Source organism: Puntigrus tetrazona, chromosome 20 (genome assembly GCF_018831695.1).
Source record: "Puntigrus tetrazona isolate hp1 chromosome 20, ASM1883169v1, whole genome shotgun sequence".
NCBI classification, from domain to species: Eukaryota; Metazoa; Chordata; class Actinopteri; order Cypriniformes; family Cyprinidae; genus Puntigrus; species Puntigrus tetrazona.
The window spans coordinates 22,477,302-22,498,669 of record NC_056718.1 but is presented as its reverse complement, the minus strand read 5'-3'; the positions used below and the strand labels follow the sequence as shown (position 1 = coordinate 22,498,669).

At 36.4% G+C, this 21,368-nt stretch overlaps 1 protein-coding gene across 4 annotated transcripts; it reads right to left on the bottom strand.

Moving 5' to 3' along the window:
- Positions 1–61: 61 nt before the first annotated feature.
- mfsd2b (major facilitator superfamily domain containing 2B) lies at positions 62–20,609 on the bottom strand. Of its 4 annotated transcripts, none has more exons than XM_043219743.1 (15): positions 20,476–20,609; positions 19,757–20,099; positions 14,401–14,526; positions 14,068–14,192; positions 10,033–10,156; positions 7,400–7,478; positions 7,026–7,207; positions 4,732–4,822; positions 3,925–4,046; positions 3,646–3,729; positions 3,419–3,502; positions 2,249–2,358; positions 1,720–1,863; positions 1,463–1,639; positions 62–502 (listed from the first exon to the last, which is right to left on the bottom strand). In XM_043219743.1, the coding sequence occupies exons 2-15, from the start codon at positions 19,925–19,927 to the stop codon at positions 451–453; spliced, it is 1,671 nt and encodes a 556-aa protein (XP_043075678.1). In that variant the 5' UTR covers positions 19,928–20,099; positions 20,476–20,609; the 3' UTR covers positions 62–450. The 4 variants fall into 4 exon arrangements, with proteins under 4 accessions (XP_043075678.1, XP_043075677.1, XP_043075680.1 ...); XM_043219742.1 differs by having other exon boundaries at positions 19,757–20,038; positions 20,476–20,579; XM_043219745.1 differs by having other exon boundaries at positions 19,757–19,934; positions 20,476–20,542.
- Positions 20,610–21,368: the final 759 nt, after the last annotated feature.

The following is a 21,368-nucleotide window of genomic DNA, read 5'->3' as shown; positions in this document are numbered from 1 at the left end:
TAAAGATTCCTTAGGGCTTATGTTTAAAAACGTACTGTACGAACACGGATAGATGCATTGATTCATCCAAATAACATTCAATATTTTTATTGTAATTTTATATTTATTAAAGCATCATCATAATAAGCTGAACCAGCGTGAACCAGCACAATATTTATGAATCAAGTCATTCACTAATATTTATGATCGCTAATACAACTTAATATATTATCAATACATTTTCCCTCAGGAAATCCTGATATATATAATGATGTATAGTCCATTCATGTGTATAAATTAGATATTGTAATATCGTATATGTGGCTATATGTTATGTTGAAACAGACTGAATACCGAAAACGAACTGAAATGTTTACAGTAAAACATTATATACGTCACACAGTGTAATATACACTAACACGACTCATCCCAGCGCTGGGCTAGAATATCAGGATCGGCTGTTTGAAGACGTCATACGCTGCTCAGCTCGGCTCGGAGAGATTTGCAGGTAATACTCTGGCTTCTGAAAAATAAACCAAATACATATACTTCATCATACGTATTTACATGCTATAAAATCCATATTTTCTTAAATATGGTAGATATAAAATATATTGACATAAGTAAAAATAGTGTATATAATTTATTATTATTTAAAATATGCACACACTTCCATTCAAAAGCGTATTCTGGAATTTTTATTTTTTTTTTATGTTTCTGAAATTTATCCTTACGCTCACCAGTGCTAAATTTGATCGAAAATACATACAAAACTCTGAAATATTACTCAGCATCATTACGCCTCAGTATTACATGAAATCATACTAATATACTAATTTGCTGCTCATTTATTGTTAAAAACAGTTCAAGCTTAATATTTTTTTGTGTATATCAGTGTAGTATTTTATATTTTATTTTATATGGTATACACTAAATATATTAAAATAAATGATTATTATTTTTATTTGAGATTTTTCTTATTATTATTATTTTACTGTTATTATTTTTAAATACTCATACTACATACACTACCAATCAAAGGTTTGGAGTTTTGCTATTTTTTGTTTAATTTATAAGAAATGTTTAAAAAATCCTTGTGCTATATTTGACAAAAAAAAAAAAAAAAAGGATAATTAAATTTTTATTTATTTATTTATTTATTTAACCCTTTCCTATTTTAATATACCTTAATATGCACATTATTTTTGTGATTCAAGCTGAATTTTCAGCATCATTACTTCTCACATCCTTCAGAAATCATTCTAATGTACCGATTTGATGCTCAAGCAACATTTATTGTCTACCAATGATTAAAAACGGTTTTAGCAGCTTGCTATTTTTGTTCAAACCACTGTAGTATTTTTTCAGGATAGTTTGAAGAATGGGACAGCATTTGTTGTTTAGGTTTTTTTTTTTGTAATATGAAAAATGTCTTTACTGCCGTCACTTTCGACGAACCGAACGCGCGCTTGGAGCTCCTCACCTGAGCTCCTCCAGGGCCAGTTTGTTTCGTAATCTGACGTCCTCGCTGATCGGGTACACCACGAGGATCATGAGGCCTGTGGTGATACAGGCCACCGGAGCGGCGCCGATGAGCAGTTTGAGCGTATAGACCACTGGAAGAGGCTGTCTGCAAGCGCCTGTGTCATAACCAGCAAACCTACAATGCATTTCAACACAAATCAGATGTCTACAGCGCTGCCTGTCGCGATTGATCAATTCCAGCTGTAAATATCTCACTGTAGGCAAAGCGTAGACACTCCGAGAGAGATGCCCGCGGCGAACTTAGTGAAGAAAGCGTATAGGGAGTAGAAGATCGCCTCGTGTCCTTTAGAGTTGCGGTTCGCCAGTCTGAAGTCATCCACTACATCTGGTAACATTGACCTGAGCAACAGGAAACACAACAAGGCGGAGGCATCAATCATCGTCTCTATTAAATACGGGCATTGCTAGCACAAAGCCGAACCTTCTTTGTAGTCGGCAACATAAAAGCTGCAATTTACTCATTGGGGGATCAACCCCAAAAAACAAAAAAACAGCACGAAACCTGTTATTTGGAGACGGCTGGGTTATTAAACCTATGTATCCAAGGGGTTAAATCAAAGCTTAAATAAACAAGTTATGATCCTCTTTCCAATGCACGGCATAAGCTACATCTCTAAAGAAGATGACAGTGATTTTTATTGCCGCTGATCTGGAATTTAAAAATAGGAGAATGCTATACTTTGTTTATGAGAAAAACGGTTATATTTTGGTTCGTAACACTCACCATGGTAACAAGAGAGAAGCGGCTACACTAAGCCCGGATGATACGGCCACGACATATGCCACTATCAGATTAGGGATGAAGACCAGCATCACCGTGAACGGCATGATCCACTGCAATCACCACAATTTCAAAGAGGTCACTGAATGTTACACAATGGACACATGCTTTATACCAGTGCGATATGTATGTTTTTAACCACCGAAAATGATTGATGCCTTTTTCATCCGACTCCTGTCACATTAGTGGTCTGGAAAAGGCCATTTCGATTGTGTATATACATTTTAAAGTCACATGGATGTTTATTAATAGATACTTGGAGGTAAGGCCTCTGCTTGCAAATGAGCTTTTTTTTGACATTGACAACATGTGATGTTGCTTTCATGCCAACAGGTGTCAGTATACAGCTAAAAACAAGCTCGACTGAGGAAAAAAAACATTACATCTTCACACTGAATTCATTTGTAAATTTAACAAATAAGACAATTAAATGGCAAGCAACACACTGAATTAAAAGACTGAAATAAACAGCGTTTTCTTGTTGTTTAAATGCTGTTCGAAAGGCTAAATGTTTACATATACTATTTTATTTAAATATTAAAAATACTTTTAAAAAATCTTATAAAGTATTTTTCAGTTTTTATTTCTATTTTCAAACTAATTAGTGGTTATTTTGTCTTTTATATTTCTCTTTCTATTTTTATTTCACATTTTTATTTCATATCGTGTTTTCATCTAATATTTGCATTTTATTTTATTGATCGTTGAAAAAAAATTAAATACTTTTGGTTAACAATAACGACACTGCTATAAACGATAACAAACTTTTATTATACTTAAATACGGTTAATATGCTAGTATCGTTTGTTAACTACTGAAACTAAAGATTAAAGAGTCCAATCGCTCCAAATCAATAATTAAAGATATAGTTCACCTAGAAATGAAAAGTCTGTCATCATTTGCTCAGCTTGTATGAATTTCTTTCTTCTGCCGAACACAACTGTTGATTTATTATCTTTTATTTATTTATTTATTTATTTATTTATTTTTGGAGGAGAATAAAGCTCATGCAAGTTGGAAAAAGTAGAAAGTCAATAAATGAAGACTTTTCAATTTTGGGTGAACTGTCCCTTTAAGGAAAAACACTTAAAGTGAAAATAAAGTAACAATTACGGTAATGCCGCAGAAAGCTGCTGTTTTCTTCCCGAACCTCTCAAGGAACCACTGCCAGAACGGGATGCTCACTGCGGCCGACATCTAGAAAGATATACGGCACAAAACCTCATATTCATATTCACTTTATCCGCGACGCAGACACGTAACAATAGAGAAGTGGGCTAATAGAGAAGCAGGACTGAATATTTACACAAATTATGTTCATATGTGTGTTCTTCACTCACCAGAATTGTCAAAACGATGTTCTGAAAGTGTTCTCGCAGCTCCACCGCGTATGTGCAGAACAGCACAAAGTTACTTTGTATCAACTGCGAAAGGAAACGACGGTGAATGGAAACGTAAAACGGTACTAATGACGTCATTGGTTAATCCGGCCCGAAATGCTGTGATTAAAGGGATAGTTAGCGTGGGAAGAATAGCCTAGGGGTTTGGAATGGCAAATAAAGAAAGCGTATGTGCTGGTAATAAATACAGTTATTCAGAAGTTAGGGAAAAGGTGTTACCTGGATGGCCACGGATATGAACAGGAAAGCCGCCGTCAGAGTGAGGTAGGACCCGTGCTTCATGACCAAAATAAAGCCCTTGTGGAAAGGAATGGCCTTGTCTGTTTTAGGAGCGTAGGGATCTAACGCAGACACAAAAAGTGGAGAACGCACAAATGTCAGCCAAGTCTTCTGAAGCCAGCGGATATTTGCATAGTATTTTTTTAATAATAGGAAGTCTGGGCGCATTCAAACCTGGAACGCACGCCACATTTGAAATAAATAAGCGGCTTTTGACTTGTTTTGATTCGTTTACTCATTTTATGCATTGTTATTTAACAGTTTGGAGTCTATTCCAAGGACTTTTACATGTGTACTAACATTTACATTGATTTTTTTAAAATAAATGGCGTTTTAAAAATCCATCATGGTTTCCCCAAAAATACCAATGATGTTTTTAATATAGCTAGCATCAAATCTGCACCCTAGCATGATTTCGGAAGGATCGCGTGCCGCTGAACACCGGAAATTCAGCTTAGCTTCGCAGGAAGGGACGACTTTTAAAAATATATTCAACTACGGAAAATGGTAAACGATTAGTGTTTTTACGGTTTAAAAATATATTCAACTACGAGCCAGTTGTTTTAAATGTAACTTTTTGGATCGGATTAATCATGTGCTTTCTGCCGACTATCTCCTTTTGTATTCTGCAGTGGAAAGTCATAAAAATGTAACTTTTTGGATCGGATTAATCATACTTTTCCATTCGGACGCTGTTGCGATTTGCCGAACTCAAATTTGTGCCACACGATTACGGCACGCGCTCACCATCTCTCTCTTTGACTCCCAGGAACATGACCACCGTACAAACCAGAAACAGCCCACCGATCACTCCGGCAGCTATCATGTACACTTCCTTCTGTAAAGAGAAACAGACCGTGAGCGGTGATGGAAAACGTCTGTCAACACATTTAAATCTGTCTTTAATAACCCTTAATCTCTGGTTGCAGTTCTATTCCGGTACACGGTTGTCATGTTGCAAATGATCATATTCATTTGAGCGTATTTGCTCCTTACTGTACGGCTCTTGTAAAGCTTGGAGCCCAAATTAGGCGCAACCCCAGAAAAGAGGAACTTTTCAATCTAATACACCCAAACGGGAACTGCTCTGCCCTAAACAACCTCAGGATTGTTTGCTATTTTTTTCCACAGACCGCGGCGAGCACTTCATTATTGTTCCAGATCAAAAGCGGCCGCAGAGGAATGCTCAATCGCACGGAGCGCGGTGGATTCAGCCCAGCCGCCTCTGAGAGCCTTAACCAGAGAGACGCTCGGCAGTCCAGCTCCAAATAGCTGCGGCCCTCCACGGTTCTCCATCATGGGTTTCCACTACGGAACCCTCAGCCGCATCCACAAGCCAAGATCGTCGGCTCCCTCGCATGTCGGATTTGATTGACATGGAGCTCAGTGGCTCTAGGCTCCAAATAGAGTTATTCGGTCTGCCATATAAGCGCGTTTATCGATTGATTCTGTGGATTGGGATGAATGCGGGTTGTTCCCCTGAAAGTCACGCTTCAAAGTCCGTACTTGATTAGGTTTTTGGAAGGTTTGTGGTTAAATGATACTGGGTGTTTTCAGGGAAAAGCCATTAAAGAAAGAAAGTGATTTAGCAGAGAGGCAAAGCAGTTCTCTTTAGAACTACAAACTAGAACTAGCATTTAGAAACACAAACAAATCAAGAAAAAAAATCTATCTATCTATCTATCTATCTATCTATCTATCTATCTATCTATCTATCTATCTATCTATCTATCTATCATCAATCTATCTATCTATCTATCTATCTATCTATCATCAGTCTATCTATCTATCTATCTATCTATCTATCTATCTATCTATCTATCTATCTATCATCAATCTATCTATCTATCTATCTATCTATCTATCATCAATCTATCTATCTATCTATCTATCTATCTATCATCAATCTATCTATCTATCTATCTATCTATCTATCTATCATCTATCTATCTATCTATCTATCTATCTATCTATCTATCTATCAATCTATCTATCTATCTATCTATCTATCTATCTATCTATCTATCTATCTATCTATCTATCTATCTATCTATCTATCTATCTATCTATCTATCTATCTATCTATCTATCTATCTATATCTATCATCTATCTATCTATCTATCTATCTATCTATCTATCTATCTATCTATCTATCTATCTATCTATCTATCTATCTATCTATCTATCTATCTATCTATCTATCATCAATCTATCTATCTATCTATCTATCTATCTATCTATCTATCTATCTATCTATCTATCTATCTATCTATCTATCTATCTATCATCTATCTATCTATCTATCTATCTATCTATCTATCTATCTATCTATCTATCTATCTATCTATCTATCTATCTATCTATCTATCTATAATCTATCTATCTATCTATCATTTTATCTATCAATCTCATTCTATCTATCTATCTATCTATCTATCTATTTTACAAAAAATGTTACAAAATTGTATTTATCACAATATATCATATGTTTGAGGTTGAAATGATGACGTTTTTTAAAACGAGTCTCTAATGCGCATTTTTTCTTTGATAAAAAAATACAGTAAAAACAGTCAAATTTGTGAAATATTATTATTAATTAAAAGGACTATTTTCTACTTGAATATATTTTAAAAGGCAACTTATTCCTGAGATGCAAAGCTGGATTTTCAGCATCATTACTGCAACCTTCAGTGTAACACGGTGCCTCAGAAATCATCCTAACATGCTGATTTGATGCGCAAGAAACATTTTGTTTTTGTCGAATTAATATTTTTGAGGAAACAATAAACGTTTTTTGCTAAAAAAAAAAATCTTAAAGCTTAAAAGAACTGTATTTATGGCTGCTTTAGATCAATTAAAAGAGTCTTTACTGAATAAAAAGGCTTAAAGGGTTAGTTCACCCAATTTAACTAAGGTCTAGTCCTGTCTTAAGATAAGTCCCATTTATAAAATCAGGCTGTAGTGTTACATAAAGTACAGTGTGGTTCGCTGGTGCACCTCGAGGTAAGTTTTAACGTAAAAGTGTAACTGTGACACGTACAGCGTGGGACAGGAAGTCCTGAGACAGGGCCAGGGATCTGATGACCTCTGTGCCACTGCTGTTTCCCAGGTGACCAGCGGTCAGGTTTCGATAAGGACAGTGCTTCAGAGTGTGCGCGCTCGCTACGATCTGACCTTGAATGGCGGCACCCACCAGCGTCCCGAGCACCTCCACCGTCATACCTGCACATACATCCACACTCCGTTACATACATTCGAAACCGCGAACAAAGCACAGCTCTCAACACGAGCACTTGACAGGCATTTGTTTTTGGATTAATGGTGCACAATGAAATCAGATGTTGTTAATCTTCTAGAGCAATCCAAACACGGCTTTAAGGATGAGCCCTGTTGTGTGTGCAGCTGTGAGCTTACGGTAAGCTGTAGCAGAGTCTCTCTCCCGCTGGTCGGTGCTCAAGAACATGGTCAGGGCGGAATAAGGCACATGGAAACACTGCAAGAAAGATTTAGAACAAAGCGCAAGACATTGATTAAGATCGGAGCGTACATATGTGAACGCTTATACTGAGCAACCATTTATATTTACTGTCACAGACAATTAGATGCAATATGATATGATATGACAGCAACATAATAGGATTTGATATTATAATAAATAACTACATTTATTGTTAATAACGGTATGAAAATAGTAAAAACTTAATTACTAATAAATGTGTTCTGAAAATGCAATAGATATATATTTACATATATATTGCATTATAATATAATATTTAAATTCGATATTATAATATTTCAACTTATATATATATATACAGTATATATATATATATATATATATATATATATATATATATATATATATATATATATATTAAATAATGATTAATCACGACTGATCGCATCCCAATATAATATATGCGTGTATATTATTTATATTTATTATGTACATATAATACAAACACGTGCATGTTTATATTTAAGGAAAATATTATGTTTATATATTAAGTATATTTATATATGATATTGAATATAATAATATAAATATGTAAATGTATATACATGTAAATACTTTCAAAATGTATATCCTATGTGCATGTATTTACATATGCAGAATAAATATACATATATTAACACACATATATATATATATAATCTAAACAAAAACCTTTATTTTGGATGCAGCGCTATATATATATATATATATATATATATATATATATATATATATATATATATATATATATATATATATATATATATATATACTGTATATGTATATATATGTATATATGTATGTATATGTATATATATATATGCATGTAGTATGATGTATTTTTAAGCAGTTAATTAAAGTAAATTGTTCTGGCAATAAAATTGTTTCTGGATCTAATTGGATGCTTTATTTTTAAAATGTTAAGAAATTATGGAGCACTCAGTATTCTCTCATAAATGATGATCTAAAAAAAGATAGTTAGGGCACGTACATTCATCAGTGGTTTCATAACCACTCAACTTTCCCATCTATACACCCATTTATATTATGTTGTATTCAGAATTTTAAAAGGAGACAACTTACAAGCTCGTAAATCAGCGCTATTCATTCCAAGAAAAACGTGTTCTTTGTACTTGCGCGGTACAGAATCAATATTTATCGAAGTACAGCAAACCTTCCTTGAACTTGCCGTTGCAAACTTACTATAAGCGTGTTCTACAGTCGGCTAGCTTTTCCAATTTACACGAAAGCCAAGTCAGCACTGCGGCAGACCAGCGGGCCGAACGGCTACCAAAATAAACCTAACTATAGAGCGCTTCTGCAGCGGTGCTTCTGCTTCTCCACAGCTCCCCATATTGTTCATCTGACGTCCATTGAGGTTTTTAATTCCGAGTATAGAGGATTTGTTTATTTAAGCGTAAACCAAAGCCTAATTATGAAAAACTGACTAATTAGAATCATGTAAACTACATTCTCATGCATGCAGGCTGGAAGCAGCTGCCGTTTCTCAGCCTTGTGCTTACAGACAATGAAGAACGCTAAAAGAGGAAAGCAGCATTTATCCTCTCTGGTGGTTTGGGGCAGGTCGTACCATGTATTTATCAAGTAGTTAGAATGACTTTTCATTATAGCGTAGACTGCTGCGGTCAGAGCGGCTTGCCCACTCCAGCACTTATTGGTGGGTTTTTACGGAGGACAGTATGGAGAGAGCCGTGCCAGGCCATAGTAACAAAAGATAGAAACACAAATAAATCATGGAAACTCCATGCAGACATCAAAGAGGCTGGCTATAGATAACCCACGTGAACTTTTGTTGACAGGCTTTTTGCTTGAAAAGCCGCACTGCCTAATATACACTACCTTCAAACTCCAGGATTGTTTTACGCATTTAATGGTTTTATTTAAAATGTAACTTTTGTTGATATGCTAAAGACTTAAACATTGCTATCAAAAAAAGAAAGAAAAAAAAAAAAAAAAAAAAAAAAAAAAAAATAAAAAAATATATATATATATATATATATATATATATATATATATATATATATATATATAGTGTATAAATGTATATTTATGTATATATATGTATATATGTGTATATATGTTTATGTGTATATATATATATGTATATATATATATATATATATATATATATATATATATATATATATATATATATATATATATATGTATGTGTATATATATTCCTATTTAAATGTTGTCATTTTGAACTGTCAATTATAACAGTTGAAACTTCAAGTTTAAATAACATTAATAAATTCCATTGTTTTAAATATTATTACATTTTAAATATTTAAACTATCTATCTATCTATCTATAGTACACAGTACACACACACACACACACACACATATATTTTCATCAGTCCAATACATATTTCTCATCACAAAACCAAAATATCACCAAGGTAAAGCAAAGGCAGAATAATATTTTAATGAATCTGTGGGGCATATATGACTACATGATAGATGGTGCTGTTAATCTGTAAACCTGCATTTAACAGCTTTGAAAACATCAAGGCAAAGATACTTACTGTGATGAGAGTTTGGTAGAGACAGTAGAAGCCCAGATACCACATGAACCTCCCATTGGTAAAAGGTGGGACAAACCAAAGGTAGAAGTAAGAGACCACCATGAACGGAGTGCAGCCCACCATCCTAGAGAAGAAAAGAACACATAAAATGTAATTAAGTATAATCAGCATGCACATGTTTCAAAATGTGGAAAAAACATTTTTGGGACTGTATTTCTGGCAAAGGCGATTTGAAGGAATCTGGGCACAGACAGCATGTTAGGAGGGAGCTAAATAACACTGTCTTCGACGGACGTCCTGCGATCTCTCATTTTAGCTTCTGTGCTAAGCAATACAATCCTAAAAGATGGGCTTGAGTGTCGTCTTAAAGCTACAGCGCATATTTATAGCCGATATGATAGCGTTTGCGAGGATGCTTCTGCACGCAGTAGGTATAATCATCTACACCGCTGGATCTCAGGCCACAGAGCCACAGTGACAATCTGACATCCTAACATGGAGGAATTCTGCCGCATTTTTTATTTATTTTTTTTGCAGGATGTGGGGAATGTGTTGGCCATTTATAATTCATACTGTTACAAGTCTTCCATAGCATTATGGGAGAGGCAATCAGCTGCAGGCATGAGCCAGTGACAGCGGGAAGGGTTTTAAATACTAGGGCTGAAAGTGCCTTTTCTCAAAATGCAGCGGGCTAGCTAAATGTTCTACATTTGGTAGGATTTATTATTTAGTGTCATTTATTTACAATACATTTACTCATTTTGAAAGTAGATGCAAATTATTTCAAGATGATGATGTATCATTTCTGCATCAATTTTTTAACTCTACCTCTACGAAATGATAAATAAAGAATGTGCATTGGGTGTGTTTGTGCTTTCATGGTGTGTTACAATTCTTCCTTTTCGACATTACATTTCACTGACCGTAAAGCGGAGTTATGTTTTAATTATTAATCAGGTTAACAAAATGAATGAATAAATGAATGAGTAATGGAGAGGAGGATTTCAGCATTTCAAAGTGTTGACGTGGTTGCTAGGGCGCTTGGGGTGGTTGCTAGGGTGTTGCTTTGCAGTAGATATGGTTCCCAGGGCAGTTGCTAGGGTACTTGAATGGTTGCTATGTTGGTTTGGATGGTTCTTATGGTGTTGCTACGTATGTGATAGCCAAGGTAGTTGCTAAGGTGTTGCTATGCAGTCCCTAGGTTGCCCAGGGCAGTTACTAGGGTGTTGCTTTAAGGTGCTAAGGTACTCCGGGTGGTTGCTAGGGTACCTGAAGCAGTTGCTAGGTTGTTGCTATGTAGTTGCTGGAGCACCCACAATGGTTGTCAGGGTGTTGTAATGTGCTTGCTAGAGTAACCATAGTGGTTTCTAGGGTGTTGCTATGGTGCCTGTGGCAGCTGCTATGCTGTTGCTATCTGGTTGTTATGGTACCAAGGCTGGTTGCTAGGGTGATTATCATGCTACTATCATGTTGTTTACATGGTTAGCAAATTACTAGCATGTTGCTAGCATGTTTCTTAGATATACGAAGATGTCTCAGCATTATACGTTTTCGATGGGCCACGATACGTTAGCAATTTGCCTTTTTTGGAACGGTCTGCAAAAAAAGTGCAAGTTGACTGTGTCCATCTACAACAACGACAAGTTTTAGGCTTTGTATTTATGTTTTGGACTATTCATTGATCATTACGGTGAATGAGGTCCAATTGAATAATCTGGAGTGGTCAAATATGGCATCTATACACATTTATGATGTTTTTAACAATTATTAGCATGGTATTAGCATGTTGATAGCGTGACTGGCAAGTTACTCCCTGCTAAAAAAAACAACATAACCCTGCCCAAAACACAATAGGAAATGTAATGGATTTATTGGTCATAACAGGAATTTCAATGGTTTTAATGGAAAGTATAACAGTGTCTTCTGGTGGGTGAAGCATGTTTAGAGCTATTATATTTACTATAACATGGTACTAGCACTAGCATGTTATATACTAGCTCACACAAACTTTCACGTACAGTCAATTCAACTTCACAACAGGATCTAATGTTAAACCATCTTGGAAATATTTGAATGTTTTTACATATATTCCAAAATATTCAGAATCTTACCATTCTTAAAACTCTTGCGAATACCTATATATCTCTTTGTAATTTGAGTTTGACAATAATGAGGAAAAAAAACTATTAATAGGCTATAAAACGAAAAATATAAATTACTGAATGAGTTTATTATTTCAAACTGACTAGTTCAGCAAAGCAAACTTTATATGAATGACTCATTGAAAAGAAACAAGTTATAAGAGTAATTGTCCACTTTATTTATTTGTTGTGGGCAAAAAAACACTGGTGCGCAGTAACGAGATGAAATCGAACTAACCTAAAATGTAGGCACGCAAATGTTTCACATTATAGCTTCGCATTTCTATTACATTTTGTCGCATTTTGGACCAGTTTAGTCTGCTTAGTCTCCGCTTCATGAGCGAGACTCATCCTATTCGGGCGACCATTTGCTCAATGCTGAACTCAGGTTACCGGCTTCCTTCCTAAACGATGTGACCCCGCGAACTCTAGAACTATCACAACCCTTTTACCGTAAAGAAAACCACAATGTTTGGTCAGGTCATTTCTGAGCAGGTTTACCCTGGACACACTGACCTCCGCACCACACCTCTGTTCACTTTCACAGAGAATAAACAAGTGTAAGCAAACAAGCAACACAGAGATCAGCGAGGTAAAGAGAGCGGCCAATTCTGGCACAGTCCAGATGCCACTGCTGCAGTGTGGAGCAACCCCTGTGTGCCCTGCTGATTGTTCGGCCGCACAAAGGAGCCGCCGGACAGATGAGAGCGGGACACATGGGTTCACGTGAATGGAGGGTGCCTGACGGTCTGTAAGTTTCTGAATGAGGTGAGATGACCTGATACTTTAACTCTGGGTGAACTGGGGGCAGGTGACCTAAGGCAAATAAAGCACAGATACATGTTGCGAGGTCTAAAAGTTTGAGACCACTAGAAAAAAAGCTTATTTTAAACTCAAAGGCAACGTAGAAAGGTCCTTTTACCTAGAATTTACCCAGCTTTTCTTCAGTTAATACTTTTCTTCTTTTTAAATTTATTCCTAAAATTTAGACACCGGTACACAAAGCAAAGTACAGTAAAATCTTATAAATTATATTAAAACAATGAAAAAGCAAATATACAGTATTGATCTGTTAAGCATTATTATTATATAAATTGTTTTAGTTTTTTTTTACTTTAACTTTATTGCTAAAACTCAAACACCCTCAATTACTCAAGCAAAAAATAGAATAAAATCTAATTTAATACAATACTGATGATTATTCTACAATATTTCCTGAATCATTTATAATTAAACTAATGAAAGAGTTCACCAAAGTTGCATAATAATAATAATAATAATAAATCAGCTTTCTCACAATGCCAATTTTTTTATTTTTTGTGGTATTACATAATTTCTTTGTACGTCAGACAAAAAGATTAAGAGTTAAGCGTACCTTCATTTTTAGCTTTGGTTTAAAAGGTAGTCTAAAGAGGACAAAAAAACAGCACTTTAAGAATATCAATACTAAGAACGTAACTAAAAACAAAATAAACTTAAAGCGATTTTTGCATAACACTAATGGAGTGAGCAATATAGTAGAATTTCCCCTTCGAAGAAGGAGCATAGAATCTGTAAATCTAAATGATGTCTTTGTGTTGGCACGGCTTCAGCATAAACACTGAGACACACCACATGGGCATGGCCGAGATGTTCCGCAGTGATTCTCCGAAAACAAACCTTAACTACTTCCTCCCAGACACTATGATGTCACGTGAGAGTATAACGAGAACTTCCTGTCAGACGCTCCCATCCCGGGCATGTCGTCACTTTAATGATTTCCACAAGAAAAGGACTTCCAGATTTGAAATTGTGCCCATTTTAGGAGACGTTTTGTTACCTGCTTAGAGTCATTTTTACTTAAGAACATAATTTTGACTAAATTTTCGTTTTTAAGTTTTCGCACACCACTCACCACGGCATGAGTCGCCCAATCTTCGTCCATTTGCTTTTAGTAATGAAGAATCCGACAATAGGGTCAGTGACTGCCCCCCAAGCCTTGCCGACAAACAACACCATGGAGGCCTGGAATGGGTTAATCTGTCAGGAGAAGAGAAAGTGAACATATGCGTTAATGGAAATCCTGTAGCACTGTATTAAAAGTTAAAAGAGTGGAATTAAACGGTGAAATTATTTTTGGCTTCTCTTTCACGTAAAAAATTAATAGGGTGCTATTTTGTGATTAATAGCGTCATGTCCGTGAGTATTTTAGGGCCTGATATTTTATTATAATACTTGGAGATCTCACCTGTGCAATGTCAAGTAGGTATATTTGAAGGAAGAACGCTGTTGCGCTGCCGGCGACCTGATTCGGCGCACCTCCGATTGCAAAACAGAGTTTGCTGCATACGGAAAGCTTCTGATCTAGATGAGTCTGGAAAAAAAGTCAGAAAATAATACATAACCCACACTAATACTATACTTTGGAGAGAAGAAGAATGGGTCTTCATGGGTCTTCTTTATTGTGGCATTTCTCCTTAAAAGATTTAATTTCAAATGCTTCAAAAATTATATTTTTTTGGATGTAATTGTTTGACATTGCCCTTTTATATATATATATATATATATATATATATATATATATATATATATATATATATATATATATATATATAAATGAGACATGCAGATGAGAAACAATTATTTCCAAAATAAAAATGTCCTTTTTTTGCATTGAAGAGTTCAATTTGCTTTCTCAAACGATGTCATCATGGGATTTCTACCTTTTCACTTTTATTTTCTTCAAAGGAATTCATCCTGATTTGTTGCAGTCTGGTACTTGATTAGAGGTGCTTGAACCATCCCCATGTGGAGTTATTTTATTGAGGTTTCTGGGCGATAATTACAGCATCTGTCTTTAGGCAGTAGGTTCAGAGTTTCTCTTTCTCCAGCATGTGGGTGGGATAGATCGAAGGGTCCTCAGCCCAAGACCCTTCAAAACCACAGGTAATATTTAAACCAGATGCTTCCACTGCTGTGAGTGACGGGTATTTGATCACAGAGAACACCCTTAAAATAAAGTTTCTTCAAAGCTTCTTTTAAAGAACGCTTTTGGCGGTCTAACAATCTTAAGTTGCTGTATGGCAAAAAATTTAAACTCTAAAAAGTCCATTAAAATACGGTCTAATGTACTGTGTAACTAAAAAGCATCTTTCTTACTGATTTTTGAAAGGAATATTTCACCCAAAAATGAACATTTGCTAAAAATGCAATCACCCTCAGGCCGTCCATCAGATATAGATGGGTTTGTTTCTTCATCAAAACAGGTTTGGAGAAATTTAGAAATGCATCGTTTATTCACCAATGGTTTCTCTGTAGTGAATGGGTGCCATCAGAATGAGTGTCCAAACAGCTGATAAAAATGACGCACAAGTAATCCTCAGTCCAACAGTTAATGTCTTGTGAAGTGAAAAGATTTGTGCATTTATAACAAATCCATCAACATATTTTAACTTCAGAGTTCTGCGTCTGGCCATATACTATTGCTTTCTCCATTGAAGATATGTTCGATTTTAACGTGAGAAGACAAAAGGCGATTGCCACCGGGTGAATTGTAATTAGAAATTATGCATTTTAATAAGAAACAGTGGTTTAAAATGAAACTTTCTTACAAACATGCAACTTTTCACTTCGCAAGATGTTAACTGATGGGCTGGAGTGGTGTGGATCGCTTGTGAATTATTGTGATGTTTTTCATCAGCTGTCATTCTGACGGCACCCATTCACATCCATGCGTAGCGAGGAACCGCTGCATTTCTCCAGATCTGGGCCTGAGGGTTTCATTTTTGGCTAAACTGTTCATTGAAAAACGAAAACCGCACCACTAAACTGCACTCGCCATTCAAAGCGTACCCAGCAACGGCGCAATGCAGAAAACACATGCATATAATGAGTAAACAGTAAGCGGCTTGTCATTACCGTAATGAATAAATATATGCACGTGCGTGCGTTTCGAGTGGCTTTCTGAACGTAAAGAATTTCACACATTAAAAAGGATTCTCGATCTTTGAAAAAGCTCTGTGGATAAGGCAGAGTAAATGTGTGTTTTTGAGGGTGTGTGTGTGCGTGTGTCTGCATATGTGCGGCATGTGAGCAGAAAACGGAGGGGAGATCCTTTCAACACATAAAAGGGAAGCCTAACCGCCGCTCAGAGCCATATATTTACGAGAGAAACCTTGGAGACAGTCAGACAGACTTTTAGCGCTGAAAATACTACAGAAGTCAAACGCTCCTCTTTTGAGTTGTTAACTCATTCATCCGCTCAATCAAAGCCAGCGTTTGGCGTCTCCACGCCAGCGTGCACTCTGGGTACCCTCGCAGCAAAACAACCACAGAGGGCAGGACCAATCGCTCTTCAGAAGACGCTGTAATTAACTCGCCGGGTTTCTCCCCGCCGTTCTCAACTTCACCGAGACGAAGAAAAAGATGAATGGCTTCTGAAATCACAATGTAATTATTCTGATAACCCCGGCAAGAAAATGAAAAGACTGGATGTACACCCAAGCCTATTTAATCTCAACTCCCGACGCTTCTTTCAATGATTCCTCCAAAGAAGGAAAAGTAAGAGGATTTGATGGTGCTAAAGTGTGAAATGAGGAAGCTTGCGCGCTTAGCCTTGAGGCTGATACTAATTCTGGTTGATCTCTTACCAGGCATGACTATTGCTGTTGCACATATTGGGATCTGAAGTTCTGGATAAAAACATTTTGGAATACTTGCTTTCTGGTAAAAATATCACAACACTCAAAATGTGTAAGATAAGATAAGAAACTTGATTTACGTACTTACTCGGCACTACAGTAGCGAATAGTATTTTCTATGGTGAGCATAAACCTCTCTATATTTTTAGACAGAAATGAATGCTTAGACAATTTACTGGATTTTTTTTTAAATCCCAGAATTAGCTTTTTTTTTTTTTTTTAAATGTGTTTTAAATAGGTCGTATATGCCAAGTGCTGAGGCTGGGTGGATTTATTTAATTAAAAATACAGTAAAACAGTAAATTGTTATAATTTAAAATAATTGTTAATATATATTAAAATATAATTGATTTATGTACTGCAAAGCTGAATTTTAAGTGTCTTCAGTGTCACGTAATGCTGATTAATATGCCGAATTACTGCTCAAAAAACATTTTTTTTGTTTTATTATCAATAATAAAAACAGATTCTCTGCTCAGTAATCTTTTAGAAACTCTGATATGTTTTTTTCATAATTCTTTGATGAATATAAAGTACCAAAAAAATTATTTATTTAAAAATAGACCATTATTTAAGTTAAACATTATAAATGTAATTGTGAAATTATGTTTTATAACTTTTTTTTAACAAATTTAATGGATTCTAGCTGTATTAAAAGTATTAATGCCTTCCAAAATCACAAATCTTACTGACTGCAAAACTGAGAATCTTATTAAGGGTTTGTACTGGATGTGGAAAGGTAGACATCTGCTTAGCAACCGTCCTAATCACCCTAGCAACACCCTATCCACAACATTTTAGCATCACGGATTGCTGGAATTCTCACAAAATGTTTATTTTGGTTGCCGTTATCGTGATAAACAAACGGGAAGTAATCGAGATACAAAACATCTGACTTCCTCGCGGATTGAAAACGGCGATCATGATAGCAGCCCACGAAGTGTGGGAAGACATCTGAAGCAGACAAACGAAATCTATAACTAACACGAGGAACGTAAAAAACACAGCTTGTCGAAATATATCCTTAAAAAACCAAACTTAACAGCAATTAAAATCATGCCTTGATTTTCAAAAAATTTAGGCTTGATTTTTATCATGCATGTATGTTTTATTTTTTTGATTTTGGGGTGAAATGTGAGCTGGACCCGTGACTTTAGTGAGATTTAACTGAACTAAAGCTCTACGGCATGTGCGTAGCCTACTGCCTCGCAGTTGCCGCTCTAAGCTGATTTTCACTGTGTATGTTTGCGTGAGGATGAATCTGGATGACATAATGAAGGGTTTAAGGCTCGATGCCGAGTGAGATTTGAAAACACATTTTATCATTACACTTGCAAGGTCAAATTCACCCTGGACTTTCCCCTCCGATCTGAATGCGACTGCTTTCCCGCCTGCAGAGAGCGTGACAAACAAAGTCAAGCTCTCAAAACCCAAGAACGGCGCGCGTAGCAATCATTTTTTTATGATTGTTGAGACAAGTGTTCTCTGGCGGAGTCTCGGTAGATTCGGTCTGTACGAACGCGCCTGACAGTCACGTAACCCGCTTCTACTGAGACCTTCGCGCTGCTGATCGCATGACACAAGAAAGACTTGCAAATCTCACCGAAAGTTTGAGCCGTGGTACTAAATGATTCAAACTTTCAGGCTGCGTGATGTTATTTCAAATAATACTGTGCAAAAAAGATATCACCATGCAAACGTATCTAAAAATCTGGGTTAGAAGGAAGTTTCCGCTTAAAATCTTTAACCTTGCACAATGAGAGTCTCCATCTTTCCTTTTTGTGATGGCGTGTGTGAGAACAAGAGCTCCATTAGTGTGTTTTCCATACATTATTGACACACGACTACCATTTTCCCTTCGACCAGAGGGTCAGCGCAGAGGAACAACACTGCACAGACTTTATTTCACTTGACAGATCATCCCTGACATTATTTTTCCATGGATAAAGGTCACACCGCTTCCACAACCGGAGCTACAATGTCCACCAATATTACACGGTCTTTGATGTAGAATTAAATGACAATTGCATGTGTAATCGAACCAGTATTTCCTGTCCAACGTCCAAAAGGCAAGCGCTCATATACCTCATCTATTAAAAAGTACGTGGGAATAAACGAGCGACGGTGAAGAGCTTTCATTTACTTTCGATGACCATTATAGCTATTTCCAACCCAGCTGATAACACACTGTCTGTCTGTGGCATGCGAACGGAATTCAGTTCTGATGGCAGAAGTGATTTATAACCGATGCAATGGTTCAACTCTTGTAATCTTGTAAAGCGAGACTTAAAAATACGGTTCGCGTCTTTATAGCACTATGCACTTGTGGGTTTACTGTCTGCCTGTCAGTGCTACGCCTAAACAGCCTTTGGGCACGAGTGTCGGCAGAGCACCCACAAAAAATTCCATGGGCTCAGTAAAACATGCCATTCCGCATACTTTCATAACGTACAGATGCAAAAAAAAAAAAAAAAAAAAAGTTCAGAGGGGTATCATAACACAAAATGAAAATACATATATACTGGCACCTGCTCCCCCCTGCTGAGTGTTCATCAACTCCATATCGTGCCTGACACTCAATTGTGACTTTTGTAGCCCGACGCAGTCCCGTTATGCATTTTTCGACTGAAATAACCCAAGTGTAAATGCATATTGCGAATTAAAGATAATTTGTGCAGTATGTGAAGGAAAAAAGTGACATTTTCTTCAACAATCACTGGTTAATTTTTCTCAGGCACCGTAATGCAATAAAAAAATATTGCAATTAAAGTGAAAAGAAGCCTGATTCTTATAAAATTCTCATTTTAAATAGACTCGGGCTTATGCATCTGAACACTTTAAATTAAAAAGATATGAGCGCATAACCGATGCAGAAGAGCTGAAGTGTGCATCGCACTGCCTTACCTGCGGTGGCATCTTGGTGAAAGCGGGTTCGGGGTGCTTCATGGTGAGTTTGTCCCCCGATGTGACCCGGGCTTTCTCCCCCTTGGCCATGGCAGCCGGTGCGAGGGGTACAGAGGCAGCAGCTGAACTCTCTGGCTTCTCAGAGCTGGCTACAGCTGTGCCTGCGTCCATTCACATACTGCAGCAGTGAGAGGATGGGCAGGGTTACACAGCCACGGAGGCCACACGCGCGGCTGCTCTCCAGCTGTCGCTCACGGATGCCAGCCAATCAGATGCCTCTCTCTGCCAAAACAAGCTGCTTACCTGAATCTGACACTGTGCAGTGACACTGACACTGAAACCCCTAAATAAACACATTTGCGGAGTAATAGTTACTTAAATATTTAATCACGTCTATGTGCTGAATGTAGAATTAAGGTCAGACGAAACACAGCGTCCACTTTTGAGAAACCTGGAGTAGCCTACACATAATGTATTGTTATCCAAGCATTTTAATATGACAGTGGCATATTAATTTGATTCAATAAAAAACTGAATAGACAAATGAAACATAGATAGATAAATAGATAGCTAGATAGATAGATAGATAGATAGATAGATAGATAGATAGATAGATAGATAGATAGATAGATAGATAGATAGATAGACAGATAAATAGATAAATAGATAGATAGATAGATAGATAGATAGATAAATAGATAGACAGATAGATATCTAACCTGAGTGATGCGGAGAGCTATCAAGTGCTGCAGCGGTGGATGAACTGCGGGTTCATTCCATCAGTCACATTCACATTCACTGCAGCAGCACCCCGTTCAATAGATGGAATTACAAACACACGCGCGCGCCCCCTACAGGACAGCAAGCACAAATCAAACAACAGTAAATAAACCTAATTATTAGCGTACAGCCATTTTAAAGCGGTAGCGTTACGGCAGCGCGCCAAAGCTGCACATATTTGATCCAAAACGCAGCCAAAACATCAATAGGTGACCCAGCATGTCAGTCCTAATGTCTCATAATCGAATTAAAGGTTGATTTCGACCATTACATTCACTGTAATTTCATTCTTTGGCTGCACTTAAAGAGATCAAGATTGTATTTTACAAACAGTGTTCTTATGAAAGCTCTTATTTTACGCAGACAGCTGTAAATGACATAAAAAATTACTTGTATGTTTTAAAGTGCTGTTTTATCCTTCGGAAATCATTCCAATAGGCTGATTTGAAATCAATATTTTAAGAAACGTTTCCAGCAGTTGCGTGCATCTTTGGGACTCTTGAATGAACACACAGTTCAAAGGAACATTTTAAGAGTTATTTTAAATTGCAAATATATGTTCATCGTATTACCATAAGAGACTTCTTTTGAAATAGTTCATTAAGGGGGTGACAGATATTTTATGCATAAAATTGTCTGTGACAAAATGCATAAAATCCTTTAGCATCACATGAGCCAAACTGACTTAAAGAGGTGATTAGTCAAGTGTCTTCCGTGATTTAAAAAATGCACATTTATTTATTAACTGCTCACAAACTCTCAGGTATGCCATGAAGTTAACTAAGAGATTAGCTTATTAGATATGATGGTCAGACCTGTTTAAAACAGTCAC

Excerpts from the sequence above, each read along its gene's own strand:
- mfsd2b (XM_043219743.1), bottom strand. The coding sequence starts at position 19,927 with ATGGACGCAGGCACAGCTGTAGCCAGCTCTGAGAAGCCAGAGAGTTCA. Across the intron at positions 4,823-7,025 it reads AGGACTTCCTGTCCCACGCT|AAGGAAGTGTACATGATAGC; the intron begins GTACGTGTCACA and ends TTCTCTTTACAG. Across the intron at positions 2,359-3,418 it reads CAGCTTTCTGCGGCATTACC|TGGATCATGCCGTTCACGGT; the intron begins GTAATTGTTACT and ends TGGTGATTGCAG.